Raw genomic sequence first — 16,264 nt, 5'->3', positions numbered from 1 at the left:
CTGCACACACAGTGTTATACTAAAGTCTAATATTTACAGCACTTTGCCTTTGACATAGTGGTCCTTTAAATTCTGGAGTCTAGACAACACTTTCTGTGGACAGGTTTTATTGGATTGTTACAACAGATATTATTGTGCGACATCGATTAGACTGTCCCAATATATTTTTATATAGCTGAGTTGAAAAGTGAATGGTAAATTAACCATGGCGTAATTATTTTATTGTATATTAAATTAATTATGGTTATATTATCAAGTTGTTATAATTATAGTTTAATCTGTGATAAAAACACAATTATTACCACAGTAACCATGGTTTTATCATGACTGGTGGGTCTTTCTTGGCTTTGGCGCGCTTTTAGCGTTTGAACGTTCACGTCAGTTTTTTTAACAGCCAGTATTTGAATCAAATAATGTTACATTTTCAATAAAAAGTGAATCAAATAATCTACCTAGCGATAGGTGGCGCTAATGCACTTATGTATCTGCGATCTGCTGCTCTTAAACTAAACGAGGAAGTCTCGGGGAAGCCAAGACTAAAGGCAAAGGACTTTATCACAGGGTAACGTTGAGTCTTCAAAGCTGAGGTAATTCGTTTTTTGTTTATATTATACAACTATAAAACACTTATTGAAATATGATGTTACAGGGTGTTTTTTTTTCTGTTTTCACCTGTTAAAAGTGCAATTTGAGCATCTTTTCAGGCTTCAGCTGACTGAATTAGACATTTAGCATAGCAGAAACCGTGTGAGAAATGTTAACATTAAGCAAAATGTATTAACCTGTTTTAACTCAAGGGGCCGTTTAGAGGATTTCTGCTTACATTCTGGAAAATTTAGTATAAAATTGGTCATATTTTGCATTGTGTTCTCCTCAGACCAATCCCAGAAAGCACAAACTTGTCACCTACCATTTTTTTATTGTTTCCAGACAGGATCGAAGAATACTTTTTAGTTAAAGACCCTAAGTCTTCAAGTGGAAACTATTTGGAGTAAAATGGTTAGCCTCTTTGCTCTCAAATATTGCATCTCATTCACCAATTATTATGTGTTGTTTTCCTAATTATATGCACATGTAAATTTCTCACAAAAACTTTCCACCAAATTCACTACATCTGAACTTCTGTTCTTCTGTGGATTTGGAGCTGTCTTAATGAGCGCCCGCTTGCATAAGGTTAGTAATTTGCATAATACACACTAAACCAGCTCAATGAAAGATATTTATCAAATCAGGACTCATTCAAAGAAAACAATGACAAGAAAATGATGGGTTTTAATAAGAGACAATTGTTCCACTAAAACATGATAACAAAAAATTGCAATAATGAATGTGAGGTTTTGGTTTCTGAGGTGGAACACACTTTAGTTCCCCCAAAATAGGAGGCGCACCGCACTGACTTCTTGTTTGCTCTAATGTGCTGTGCTTTTTGTGTTGCTGTGCAACCACTGTATCAGTCTTGGTGCTGGAGCGCATGACATTGGGAACTTTTTCTGCAGAGAGTTGTCTTTTATTATCATTTAATTTGTAAATTATACAAACAATTACTATAAAGTTGGTAACCAATATATGTGTTTTATTTCGGCAGTTCTTCTCCAACTATACAGCAGTTCTCCCACAGTGAAGCTTCACCAGTAAATGCTGAAATATTTCCATCAAGAAGTGAAGCAAAGTTTGTGAGAGAACAGTGGGAACATGAGTGATTCAGGAGCCTGCACAATAAAACAGGAAGACACTGAAGAACAAATAGGTTGGTGATTATTCTTGATTCATTTAACAATATTAGCAGTAAATCATTAGCTAAAGTTTTTATTTACACCGAAAATATAAAAGATAAATACAAAAAGATTTAGCAAAAAAACAACAGCCACATTATTCAGCTTATAAATAATTCTTATAAACATTTACGCAGTTATTTTTATGTACTCTTCTTTAGTGTGGTTTTAACCCAAATAATGAACCTAAAACTTGATTTTCCTGTTTGATGGTTTTTATCAGATTTACAATTTAGCAAATCTACTGATTGAGTAGTTATTACTTCAAGCACATCGTTTTTGACTGTAATCTAATATTGTACCAAATTCAAATGAACGCATGGAAATGTTCATATTAACGAATAATAAGTCAGGAAATTATTCATTTTATTTATTGTACTATATGTGGTAACATTTCCTTTTTGTAAAAATAATGTGTTTGATTTGTTCAAAAATGGTGGGGTCAAATGAAAAGAGAACTAGTGTAAAATGATCATTAGGATGTTGTTTTGTGACATCAAATTTTTTTGCCTTATATTTCGAACTTTTTGAAACCTTTTTACTTTTACTTTCATTTTAGACTTGTTAAATGAGAAGAGGGAGATTGAAGATCTGATTAAAAGGGGAGAGAAACATCACATCAAAACAGAAGAAAACCTTCACAGTATTTCAACGATAAGAAAAGACAATCCATGTTTCACATGCCTTCAGTGTACAAAGACTTTCTTATGTCAGGAAGATCTTAATCTTCACATGAAGATTCATAAAGAAGTGAAGCCACACACATCTGATCAACATGAGAAGATTTCCAAAGGAGAAGTAACAGATAACATGAAAGTCCACTCTGAGGAAACGGTGTACAATTGTGATCAGTGTGACAGGACGTTCACAGATAAGAGAAATTTAGCCGCACACTTGAAATTTCACAGCGGAGAGAAGCCCTTCATGTGTGATCTGTGTGGGAGGAGTTTTCTTTATGCAAATACATTAAAAAAACACCAGAAATTACACAGCGCTGTGAAGGATCACGTCTGCTCCAAGTGTGGCAAGAGCTTCTTCACATATAGTCAATTAAAAATCCACCACACAGCTCACGCTACAGAAAAACCTTTCAAATGTTCTGAATGTGGCAAGGGGTTTAAATCATTACAGTGTCAACGAATACATGAGTTGATCCACAGTGGAGAAAAGCCACACAAGTGTGATCAGTGCGAGAAGACTTTCAGACAGAAAAAAAGTTTAAGTTTACACATCAGAATCCACACTGGAGAGAAGCCGTACACGTGTGATCATTGTGGGAGGAGCTTCAGCAGAAAGGAAACCCTTAACAGTCACTTGAAAACCCACTCTGGGAATATGCTGTACACTTGTGCTCAGTGTGGGGAGGGTTTCTCAAATGTAGGAAATTTTACTGCACACATGAAAACTCACTTCGGAGAGAACCCTTTCTTATGTGATCAATGTGGGAAGGGTTTTCCTAATAGGACTGCGTTAAAAAAACATCAGAATATACACAAAGGTTTGAAGGATCATGTTTGCTCTACATGTGGCAAGAGTTTTTTGACAAACGCTATTTTAAAAGCGCATGAAAGACTTCACACTACAGAAACGCCTTATAAATGTTCACACTGTGACAAGGCATTTAAATTAATGCAGTATCTGAAAATACATGAGAAGATCCACACTGGAGAAAAGCCGTACTCCTGTGATCCATGTGGAAAGAGTTTCAGACTTAAAAGAGATCTGGATGTACACATTGAAAAACACACTGACAAGAAGCCACACAAATGTGATCAGTGCGGGGCGGGTTTTGCCAGAAAATTGAGTCTTGCTAATCACAAGAAGATCCACACCGGAGAGAACACATGTGATCAGTGTGGGATGAGTTTTGCCAGAAAAATGAGTCTTGATAATCACATGAAAATCCACACCAGACGGAAGTCTTTCACATGTGATCATTGCGGGATAAGTTTAGCCAGAAAGGAAAGTCTTGCTAATCACATAAAAATCCACACTGGAGAGAAGCCGTTCACATGTGATCATTGCGAGGCGTGTTTTGCCAGAAGGGACAGCCTTGCTAATCACAAGAAGATCCACACCGGAGAGAATCTGCACAAATGTGATCAGTGTGGGAAAAGTTTCAGAAGATATAGTGTTTTTAAAGATCATCTGCTGACTCATTCTCGAAAACGAATCTATAAATGCGACCAGTGCGATAAAAGCTTTTTTAGGCCAAGTTTTCTGAGGGACCACCTGAAAATTCATACAGATGAGAGGCCATACGTGTGTTATTTGTGTGGGAAGAGTTTTCGTTATACGAGTGGATTAAAATCACACCAGAAAAGGCACAGCGGTGTGAAGGATCATGCTTGCTCTGAGTGTGGCAAGACTTTCTATTCTGTTAGTGCACTAAAAGGTCACCAGTCAGTTCACACTACAGAAACACCTTATAAATGTTCATACTGCGACAAAAGATTCAAACGGTTACAATATCTGAAAATACACAAGAGGGTCCACACTGAAGAAAAGCCTTATCCGTGTCATTCGTGTGGGAAGAGGTTTACTTATTCTACTACTCTGTACAGTCATAAAAAAAGTTCATGTCTGAAAGCAAAGTAGATTTGACTTCTGATGGTGTATTGTTAGTGTAATATGCACCAATTCTAAGTAGTAAATAAAACAAGGAAATCAATTCTGCTTTTGAGCGCATATCCTTGTACTCATTTTTGTGGAAGCTGACCAACAAATTGTGCAGAATTACTTGATGACAAAATTGCAGTTGAATCCAGCTAACAATCAAATCTTTGTAAAACTAGGTAATTTCCGATTGTTAACTTGTGTGTTTACTGGATGTTTTTGCCAGTGTTGCCAACTATTTCCAATGAAAAGTAGCTAAAGCCTGCCCGAAAAGTAGCTAAATGTTGATAGATGATGTCACGCACTAATTTGCATATCAGTGACATCATCACATAGCATCTGACGAGCGTAAGCCCGTTATGTCTCTCCTCTCTGAGGTGCCATGTACTATATTATATTAAAACATTACATCCAGATGCACAATAAATAGCTTCTCATTGACATATTACTTTGAGCGATGACATCATTGCGTAATCGCAACTCAAAACTACATCTTTATGTAGTATACAAAAAAATAATGACTGGCCATCTCAGCAAAAACATTTGAAATATGTTCGTTTAGATTTGTATGAAAAATAGAGTTGACTATTTGTAAAAGAAGGACAAACGTAGTTTTTGATCATTTTTATTTTTTAATATAACACTGATAATGAACAGTTACATTCCTTTAAACAATCACAGCTTGTGTACTTACTCCTTTTAACTTGTGAAATTAACACAATTGTGAAAGTGATAACAATTATAGCACTATTGGAATTTATTGCTACCTAAATTACCAACAATTATACATGTTAACAGATCTCAGTAAACTACCATGTTATAAAAACAATCTGAGCTAGCAGTTTACTCTACTGAGTGGAGCCCGCATCCACTGCTCTTTGGAGTCACTTTTTAAAAATTGCTAAAAGTAGCCAGACAAATGTTAAAAATGGCTAAATTTGTTGCTAAGTGCTTTTTGAAAAAAAAAAAGTTGCTAAATCTAGCAACAAAATTGCTAAGTTGGCAACACTGGTTTTTGCATAGACGCGTCTTGTTTGCGATAACAGTCTAAAAGGAGTTTTTTTAATAAAGTCAACTTTAATATGAATTAAATGCATAACTATTGTTTAGACATGTTTAATCCCCTGAAATTAGTGAAGGATGTTAATCCGAGCTGTGTTTTTTTTCCATCTAGGATAGTGATAAGTCAATTTCCCAGAAAAAAAACTCATGTTTTTGGTCACTATTTTGTATTGATGGTATGAAATGTATAGCCAAACTCTATGTATCTGCAGATATCATTCTTAATCATACACTATGTATCGGCAGAGACTTTAATATTTTGTTGATTATATGATTTTTATTATCATTTAGGTTTTTTTTGGTTACATTTTTAAATTTACAATTAAATAAAGGCTGTGAAAGAATTTTGTCTGCGAAAAATGACTGAAACTGATTCAGAATCAGAGCTAACATCAAATCTTTGTAAAAGTAGGTATTGCGGATTGTTAACTTGTGTGTTTACTAGATGTTTTGACTGGCGACATAAATTGTCAACTAGGTTGGCAGATGAGTGAAAAGCTATTATCAAATGCTGTCGATACATATCGAGCTGGACTTTATTTAGATTTGGACTGCATTATGCTTTTTGGTATCATTTTATTTTGATGGTCCCTTTAATGCATTTTGTTGAATTTAAGTTACATTGAATCTATATGCCAACAAATTCCTATTAGATTATAAGTAGACTGCTAGTTTAGGGTTAGGGTAAGTTGACAAGTTTACTTGCAAAGTTTCTTATAGTCAGTTAAATGTCTGTTGAAGGAGCAGTATCAATAGATATTAAGCAGACAGTCTACTAATACTCAAATGAGAAGTAATTGGCATGTTGTAGCAATGCAACGTTTAGATTACAAAAGGCGCAATAGGGACAATCAAAATGAAGTCTTTCCTGCTTTCTTTATCGGCAGTTTTTCCAACCATACTGAACGCAGACATTCAGAATTGACATGTTTGTTTTAAATATTGTAGCACATTTATTGTCTTCCATTGTTTACCTACAATCTGTTTCACCACAACCCTTTGAATACACTGTGTGGTAGTTTAGTTTGGTCATTTTTATTAACGGTGCTGCTGACAACAGTCTATTGGGTGTCAGCTCCTGTTTTCACTCTAGTTTATGACCATGGTAAAGTTAGATTTATGCTTGACATTCATTAGACAAGGGGTGGCGTGGTGGTGCAGTCGCTAGCGCTGTTGCCTCACAGCAAGAAGGTCGCTGGTTTGAGCCCCGCCTGGGTCAGTTGGCATTTCTGTGAGGAGTTTGCATGTTCTCTCTTGGTCCACCTGGGTTTCCTCTGGGTGCTCTGGTTTCCTCGACAAGTCCAAAGACATGCGTTATACTGTAGGTAAGCTAAATTGTCCGTAGTTTATGTGTGTGAATGGGAGTGTGTGTGTTTCCCAGTGATGGATTGCGGCTGGAACGCTGCGTAAAAACATGCTGGATTAGTTGGCAGTTCATTCCGCTGTGGAGACCACAGATTAATTCATTATTTCTTTATTTAGCCAGGAGATCACATTGAGACAGTACTGTTTCTACTTTCAGTAAGATCTGGTCAAGACGGCAGACAGCACATAAAGTTTCACATAAAAATCACAAAAACAATACCACAAAATTACAAAATCATCATTTACAAAAAGTCAGATCATAAAAAACAATTACAAGTATCCTTAAGATGTTGTACAGAAGATGTCGAAAGTGTGTCAAGATTGAGCTGATTTTGCAGGTCATTCCAAGCCCTAGGAGCATAAGGAAAAAGCATGTTTGCCAAATTCTGACAGTACTCTTGGGACTGCTTAAGGAATACAGAATCAGAAAGAGCTTTATTCCCAGGTATGTTCACACATACGAGGAATTTGTTTTCGTGACAAAGCTTCTACAGTGCAACAGGATTACAGACAGGACAAATAACAGATAATAAATATATTTTAAAAAATAGAAGTAAGTAGTGAATGCAAATATCCAAGTTTGGAAAAATATTTGGTGGTGTATGCGCCCGAATGCCCAACAATTCGTCTCTGGTGAAACTAATTGTAGGAATGTGACTCAAGACAGGACAAACTAACAAAAACATAAAACTACCGCAGACCACGACATGGAGGCGGCCAGCATCGTCGGCGCTATCTTGAAAGTCGCCAGGAACCAGAAGTCGCCAGGAAATACAGGAACCAAATCTAGGTGTGTTGGTTATTTATGTGAAATGTTAACAAATTAAAACGATAGGAGGGTAGTTTACCTAAGAAAGCCTTTAAAGTAAATGAGTACAAATGTAATTTTCTCCTTTGGTATAGAGATGACCAATCTAAGGAATCGAACAAAATACAGTGATGTGTCCGTAAATCTGCGCCTGTGACAAAGCGTTAATAAAGGCACTGAGCCGAAAAGAAAATGAATGAATGACTTTAGACATTCAGTTTCAAATCAATTAAATTCTCTGCTACCTCTATTGTTTGTCAAAACCATGTCAGATAGACATAAATATGTGCCATTTATGTTTCACAAGGCTTAATTTGTCGAAAAAAAATAATCATATGAATGAATTAAACAATTCAACCATATGAAATTATACAACAAAACCACCCAGCAAACATTTAGACGTCCGATTACCGTTGAAAAGACGTCGCTCCGCCACGTTGCGTCCTGGTTGAAAAGTAGTGCCAAAATGAAAATCCAACCGACGTCTTTTACGTCTTCTGGCCGTGAATCGCACGTCTTTTCTACACGGTCCCTGCACGTCGAAAAATGTCATGTTCTGGACGTTTTCTGGTTGTTTTTAAAACGTGTTATTTCTTTATAATCAGTGTTTTAATAGCCTAATTATACATATAAAACAATCTAACTTATTATTTAAAGCTCTGAAATGCAACCAGGTCCAATTTCAGACCAGTTATACCTGAACGTCTTTATAGCATTGTAATCACGTGTAAATCATAATTAATACATTATGTAAGGATGCAATGGTGTTAAGATTAAGCAAATTATTTATTGTGCATACAGTAACATAGTAACAGATGTACATCACTGTTAAACAGACACATCTAATAAGAATAAACAAAGCAACAACACAGAAATATGGACAACACAAGTGAAATGTTATTTTAGAGTCTTTATTTCTAATATTCTTCAGCTCTTCCTGGAAGGTGCTTTCTGTGTTCCTCCATTGCGGCATCTTTTTCTGTGTCTGTAGCATCTGGACTCACTTCACAGCATCTGAGGGAGGAGAATATGATTTTGTATTATCCTACAACTAAAAACGTACAATATATCAAGAATTACTGTCATGTTTTGTGAATGAACAGCAACGCGCAGAGCAGTATCTAATGTCAATACATACACATTCCCTACTACTCATCATTTTACAACTGCCCATATCCACACATCCACAGTTTTGTGACAAGCAAAGACTGTCATTCATGGCTTACACTAAAATTATAATTTAATATTTTTAGTCTGCTTGACAGCCTGAGTCTGTACAAACATTTTAAAACATCTGAGCATTAGGCATGTCTATAAGGAGACGTACAATGATGAATAACGTTCTAAAATCTATAGTTTAAATAATATAACATACGGGGTTAATTGTTGGGGTAGTAAAACAGATTTTCCTGAAATATTGTGCAGAAATAAACACAAACAATGCAAGATAAATATGTACCTGTTTATCAATCTTTTAATCAGTCTCGGACAGAACATCCACCAACTCCGGACAGTTGCTGAACCTAAATGTGACACCAAAATCACAGTCAGAGCGATCCAGACAGACAGAGACACACATTCTTTCACATTTCAAACTTACACAGATGCAGTTCTTCTGTTCAGCTTTGATGAACACTTCACAGGATCTCGCTCTCAGAATCCAGTCTCTTAACAGAACATGTAGACCTGCTGGAGTCCACAATGACAATTACTGTAACAGAGCAATAGCTAAAGTCAGGCTTATGATGACGTTAACGTTTCTAGTTGCAATTATTTACTAAAGCGTTTATCAGGATACGCAGTAATAAGATCACAATACTCACCACAGGTATAAAAACTAGCTCTAGGTTTGCAAATGTGAACTCATACACATTATACACCTAAATACACTTTTAAGCATTCAACAAGTTTCTCACCTACTCTGGAGTGTCCTCAGGGAGTGGGATGACAAAGGATTATTTGCACTGGAGACAAACAAAACAACAGTGAGAAAGGTAATAATGAAATTATTTAATGAACAGCAAATAAATAAATGCAAAGCCTTATATGATTCTTACAGTTGGCCTGGAGAAAGAGTATTGAATTCTGTCTGACAGATGACTGACTGTTATTCACCCTGCAAGACAAATTTGAACCTTAATGCAGTTTAATTAATTACAGTACAAAAACTGTTTTACAGGAGCAGTTAAAAGAAAAGTGGTTAGACTTTACCTGTTAAATCTCCACATGAGCTAATAACACCTACATGCATATATTTACCATTTTATGTTAGTGTAAAATATTAAGTAAATAACTTTTTTATATACATGCTCATAAGTTTTGCTCTTATTGTTAATGATAGCCTATTAATGTAGGCTAAACTAAATCATTAATACTGGTATGGTAATAAATGCTGGAGACATATCTACAATAGAATGATACTATATAGCTTTTTGTTAGATTTTCTAACAAATTCGTGCATTATTATCATTATTAAATTGTTTTATTTATACACCATTCCACTCCAAACTCACCTGAAATGGTCATTTTCAGCTCTGACTGAACACACAGCAGGTGGATGATGGGCAGAGATGCTGGAAAACATGTTGACCAGCTGTCTTCGAGGACCAGTGTAGGGAACCCCTGATAAACAGCGCCAGATTCCTGTAATAACATGACATATTGCTCAAACGCGACTTACTTTTAGCATAACGGCTAATTTTGCCTAATCAAAGCAACTCCACATCGCTACTGGCAATGTGCATCATTTATTTCAGTTCCTTCGTGTAAAACTCAATAATGTTATTAAACGAATACAAACTGTACTTACACGGTAGGAGTCTTGTGATCATTGTAAAACTTTTCGCCGCGTCCTCATGTTCTCGTGGTGCTGGACAAAACCGGAAGAAAATGAAATTTGAAAACAGCGCCCTAGAATCCCGCGGGATATCGCGAGATTTGTTAGCGTAAGGTGCAAAAAAATAAATAAAATTGCATTATGGTTTTAGAAACAGTGACTTTACTATCCTTTCACCGCACAGGACACTTTATGAATGTAATTGGTCAGTTGACAAGATGTAAACAAAAGTGATTTCTGTATTTCATAAATATAAATCTGTTTTTAATGAGTTTAGATGCCTGAAATCTGTCCACGAACCCACTTCGGACACACATATATTAAGTGTATACCCAGATGTAAGTGCAATACTTTTTAATATTTCATAATTTCAGCAAGGGTATATGATGGACTATAAATGCACGTGTAAAGGACGTCATTTGTGGACTTAATCAGGACATGGTATATATTAAACTACATGTACATAAAATCGTAAATACACGCAACCCCAATATAAATAGACATGTTTAAATGTATACAAGCATATATTAATGCATTTTAGGACATGTTGTGCATTGGTGCCGTGCGGTCGCGACGAATTTTGGCTGTGGAAAGCACGTCGCTTTCAGACCATCAGTACACAATTGATGCCGTCGCGGAGCGACATCTTTTGGCCGGGGAAAGCACGTTGTCGTCCGACCAATGTTTGCTGGGCAGTACCAGGCCGTTCAGAAAAATATCCTTGTTATTGCACGAATTTGTCTTTAGAATTAGCACTTTATTTATCTTATAATATTAAAAAAACACCTAATGTAAAAAATAGTAATAATCATTAAAACTCTGACCCCATTTAAGATAAAGGAATCAAATCAACTGTAGAATTTTCTAAATATTATTCTCTATGATGCACAAGACCTGTTTTTTACAGTAGTGCCTTTGTTGTTCTTATATACAGTACTGAATCCATATTTTCAGTATATTGGATACGCTATAAACACTTAAATGAAATAAACTCTGAGCCCATTTAAAGTAAAGAAATCAAATCAAATGTAGAATTTTCTGAATATTATTCTCTATGATGCACAAGCTAATTTTTTCAGTTATGCGATTGTTTTTTTTTTATATTCAGCGGTTTGGTACTGTGGTCACCTGAGAATAGCCACATTAAAACCTTAAAAGGACATATACTACCTCACTCAGACCATCTAGTTTTTCGTCATTTTTTCGATCATTGAATCCAACGCAAAATCAATAAAAAGTCTAATTTTTTGCGATTCCTCAAAATAATCTCATAAAATATCAAATTAAACCATCGCATCAAATTATATTCATTTCAGTTTGCAATGGGGTAAATGCACACAGACTTTTAATTTCAGTCAGTCAGCCCCAGGGTTTCCGGTTAATTGCTGTCCCATACAAAATCGCCACGTTTAAGATCTGATTTCTTTAAACAGCGATCTTCACTGCCTGGCTGAGATACTGAGATAGGTGAGATAATTTTACCCCAGTCAATGAAAATTTCTGCGCCAGCCTGTTGCTAATAATGTCTTTCGTCTCTTTTTATGCTTTAACAACCAAACGGACGCTCAAGTCTATTCAACTGATCATATTTAAATGACATTACAACATTGATGCTGTAAAAGGAACATTATGAAATTGATAAAAGTCACATAAAGCATTCACCAGAAATTCATTGGCAGAAAAACACTAGCTGTGCATATAGTCCTACGTGATTTATCAGGCCCACAGCCAGGGGGGTTCAGGTGGTTACAAAGATGAGCTTGTTTGTCTTATTTTGACTGCTATACTATCATAAATAGTGAAAATAACCCATGGAAAAAGGTTTTAAGACCAAGTGGAATCCTCTGTTGGGTGTTACTTCGTTGTGACTTCAGCTGATCAGTTTTGGTCCAGTGCAAACAATAATTTTTTTCATGAGTTCAGCATCTAGCTGTGCAAGAAAACACACAATCTGACCTAAGTGAAGCCATCTTTCACCACTGTTTTGTTTTTAAATATAGAAAACTTTTTACAAGTGACTTTTATTCTAAATTTTGGCCCTTATTAAAACAAAAAAGACCAATAAAAAGGTGTGAAGCACCATAAGCTGCCCATATTAAAATTAATTTGAATACTGTTTTGGCTATTGTTGTTATCCGTGAATTTTCATATGTACTTTTTTTTTTGCATATGATAGCTATCCATGATAGCTATTTTTTTGAGATAAAAAAGAAACACCCCATTTCACCAGGCTGTCTACGGGCCTGTTTTTTAAAATTTATTTATTTATTTTTTTTTATTATTAAAGCGTTCAACAAGAATACAGGAATTTACAGAAAAGGTACAAACCTTTAACAACAAAGGTAGAGAACAGAACAAAACAAAATTACAAACTAACAAATTTGCCAGGGGGAATATGAATTACAAAAAGCACTTTAAATTTAAAGCAAGGTCACAGTGATGTTTACAAGATCACATACAATACAGTCATCTGAGTATTATAAAAAAGAGAGAATATTGTAAGATTCACATAGTGTTACGGATTTTAAAGCTTTAACATTGCTGGAGGTAGAGATTGTATTTAAATAATATTTCAAATCTTTACAAAAAATAAGAAAAGGGGCTTTACAGACATAAATTTGCATTTATGTATAAAAATTTTTGCTAGTAAAATAAACAGATTTATTAGAAAATATTTATCTTTAACTTTATCAACATGATAAAAACCAAATAAAACATCCTTGTATGACAAATAAAAATTATATAAAAGAGATACACGTATAAATAAACTGAATTCTTTCCAAAAAATCTTAATATGGGCACATTCCCAAAAAAGATGATCTACAGATTCATCTAGTATTTTGCAAAAGGAACAAAGGGGATCCTTTTCCGGAAGCATTGTTTTAATATAAACATTCACTGGATAAACTCTATGTACTACGGGCCTGTTTATTTATTTATTTATTTATTTATTTTTATGGCTTCTTTTTTTTTTTTTATTATTATGCAAAAATGGGAATATACAATCACAGTACATTCAAAAGAGAATGGAAAGCCAAAGGGAAATCATTATAGTAAAAAGAAGCAACAACAAGAACAACAACAACAATAAAAAAAAATATATATATAAAAAAAATAAAACACAAGGGGCATTTACATTACACATTAAAGAAAAATATTATATGATTTACAAATTTCAGTTGTTTTTAAAGCCTTTTTTGTAAAAGAGTTAGAAACTACGGGCCTGTTTATAGACGTTGTCCGCAGCGTTCATGACGTCTCACCTGTCACCTGACATATTTCATGCGAGTGTACGGGGGAAACTGTTTTGCAGCCCGTGCAATAAGCAGACGCGGAAAAAGCATTAAGTGCGAGTTATTTACATGTGAAGTCAATGCCAAGATGCGATTAGACATCCTGCTGCTGCGCGAATTGGGCGTTTGACGCGCTTCAGAAAACAAAAGGGAGTGGGATCATCTAACAAACGGAGCAGTGGAGCAGACAGAGCAAGCAGCTTTCAGTGATAGAGATGATGGAGAGGATGACGGCCGCTGTACGTGACCAAAATAAAGTAAGCATCAATCAGTTTTGCTTTACATGTTTGGCTGCAGGCATGTAGTCACCAGCCTTCGCGACCACAGAAAACACACAATCTGGACATGTGATAAAGACTTCCGGGAGATTCCCGGTGGGCCGCGGTCTTAAAGGCCGGTGAGCATTTTGTCTTTTAATTATTTCGCTTTGTAACGTGTAATTATATCCGTACGTACATATTATAGTCTAATCACAGGTGTATGTCTTTCGAACTGGCCACATGAAGCTGACGCGAACTGCGAGACTGTGAAACTGTGCTAAACACGTGACGATTGACTGAGTATCGACCAATCAGAATCAAGTTCAAGTTTAAGAGCGAAGATAGTGAACATGATAAAACATACAACATCGTTACAGTCATTGATCTAAACGTTAAGGATGAGCTGAGGGAGAAACAAACAAATGTGTTAAAACAAATGATTATGTTAAATGGTATTCGCTGGAAGGCTGGCAAAAGACTTAAGTGAAGATGTTAGCAGGGCGGCTCTGACTGAGGTGAGATGGTCATTTCATTATATAAATGTTAATCAGAATTCACTCAAAGTTTTTAAATATCAAGTGATTTACAATCATTATATTGTTTTAATAATACAACAGTCCAATGAATAAGAAACTGTTAAGTGACTTAAATTGTCTGACTAAAACACAGTTGCCTGATTTTGCTTTATTTTGTCAAACTGCCACGCTGCAGCTTCTTGCAAACATGCCGGTGTTTCATTTGTGAATTTATACTAAGCCATTTTCTTTTCGACTTAGTCCCTTTGTTAATCTGGGGTCGCCACAGCGTAATGAACCACCAACTTATTCAGCATATGTTTTACGCAGCAGATGCCCTTCCAGCTGCAACCCATCATTGGGAAACAACATCCATACACACTCATTCACACACATACACTACGGACAATTTAGCTTACCCAATTTACCTGTATGTTTTTGGTCTGGTGGGGGAAACTGGAGCACCGGAAGGAAACACTGGGAGAAATTATTTTACATTTATTTATTTAATAATTGTTCAACCAGGAATGTCCCATTGAGATACAATATCTCAAAAAATAATAATAATAAATACGTCACAACACAGACACACACACAAAAATAATATAAACCATAATCAATTGTTAAAACATATAAGCACTGTTCTAAAATTGAGTTTTCCTAAATTGTCATTAAAATATTTTTAATAAAAACATGTAATAATTTTAAATAACATGCAAACTCCACACAGAAATGCCAACTGACCCAGCTGGGGCTTGAACCAGTCATCTTCTTGCTGTAAGGCAGTGTGCTACCCACTGCGCCACCGTGCTGCTACATTGAATGTTTTTGAATGAATCAGTGAGTCAGTGATTCAACTATGAAGACTGTCACTTGTTTCACACCTAAATGAATTAGCTATTCAAACAAATAAATTGAATGAATGATTCAGTGATAAAGTCAGTGATTTTGCATCACATAGTGTCAATTGAATTATTTTAAGCTTTAAAGTATAATTTAAGTTATTGAAAATATTTTAATCAATCAGCATTTTTTATTCTAATGATGTCTTACAATTAAAACATTAATCTCACAACAGGTCCAAAGCAATTTGCTTAAATTAATATCAAACATGTTAATGAATAAATGAAAGGAATGAGCTCAAAAGCCTCTTGAAGAATTGTTCAATTAAATCAGCTCCACATCTAGCTTTTTCCAGTTCTTAAAATATCTCATTTAGATTTTACTGCGAAGACATGCATGATATTTTTCCTGTATGGTACACTCTTCTAATTTAAAGAAGTACCATTATATCATGTTGCTTCAATTGTTTGCCTTAATACACCTACATTTAGGTCTGTTTTTTGAGCAGGAAATTGTTCGGATTTTGTTTTGTTATGTTAGATTGCAGCGCACGATTTCATTTATTCAGTCAGCGATGGAAGTCTTCTCAGAGCTGTCTGAGGAAAAAACCTAAAAGCAGGTATAAATGAATCTGAAGAAACACTTGAAATGCACTTTTGAGACAAAGAGCGTATTTTTATGACACATGTTGTTTGCCAAAATGCCATCAGTCATTTTTACTGACCACACTGAAGGATTTTCTTCCTTACTTGACGATTTGCTTTTAGTGATATGCCTGTGATTTTATTTAATTTTAAATTAACCTCCCACGACATGCTCTTACTTTCACTTTCGATTTGCGCCCACTTACCAGTGTAGGAATCTCTCTTTGCCATGACTAACCATTGTAGATTT

General features: G+C 35.3%; 1 protein-coding gene, 1 long non-coding RNA gene and 1 pseudogene across 4 annotated transcripts; 2 read left to right on the top strand and 1 right to left on the bottom strand.

Annotated features, from left to right (window-relative positions):
- The first annotated feature begins 313 nt into the window (after positions 1-313).
- On the top strand, positions 314-5,734 carry LOC130216388 (oocyte zinc finger protein XlCOF6-like). Its single transcript, XM_056448284.1, has 3 exons — positions 314-587; positions 1,586-1,747; positions 2,332-5,734. The coding sequence occupies exons 2-3, from the start codon at positions 1,693-1,695 to the stop codon at positions 4,368-4,370; spliced, it is 2,094 nt and encodes a 697-aa protein (XP_056304259.1). The 5' UTR covers positions 314-587; positions 1,586-1,692; the 3' UTR covers positions 4,371-5,734.
- Positions 5,735-8,390: 2,656 nt separating this feature from the next.
- LOC130216425 (uncharacterized) lies at positions 8,391-10,499 on the bottom strand. Of its 3 annotated transcripts, none has more exons than XR_008835797.1 (7): positions 10,433-10,499; positions 10,137-10,266; positions 9,681-9,739; positions 9,540-9,587; positions 9,224-9,334; positions 9,083-9,146; positions 8,391-8,637 (listed from the first exon to the last, which is right to left on the bottom strand). It is a non-coding gene; the product is annotated as an uncharacterized LOC130216425 (long non-coding RNA). The 3 variants fall into 3 exon arrangements; XR_008835798.1 differs by having other exon boundaries at positions 9,224-9,312; XR_008835799.1 differs by having other exon boundaries at positions 9,224-9,309.
- Positions 10,500-13,760: 3,261 nt separating this feature from the next.
- LOC130216419 (gastrula zinc finger protein XlCGF7.1-like) overlaps positions 13,761-16,264 on the top strand; it is a 62,712-nt pseudogene continuing 60,208 nt past the window's right edge.

Source organism: Danio aesculapii, chromosome 22 (genome assembly GCF_903798145.1).
Source record: "Danio aesculapii chromosome 22, fDanAes4.1, whole genome shotgun sequence".
In the NCBI taxonomy this organism is placed as follows: domain Eukaryota; kingdom Metazoa; phylum Chordata; class Actinopteri; order Cypriniformes; family Danionidae; genus Danio; species Danio aesculapii.
This window is presented reverse-complemented; position numbering and strand designations above follow the sequence as displayed.

Coding starts and splice junctions, on each gene's coding strand:
- LOC130216388 (XM_056448284.1), top strand. CDS start 1,693: ATGAGTGATTCAGGAGCCTGCACAATAAAACAGGAAGACACTGAAGAA. Junction 1,748..2,331: donor AGACACTGAAGAACAAATAG/GTTGGTGATTAT, acceptor CTTTCATTTTAG/ACTTGTTAAATGAGAAGAGG.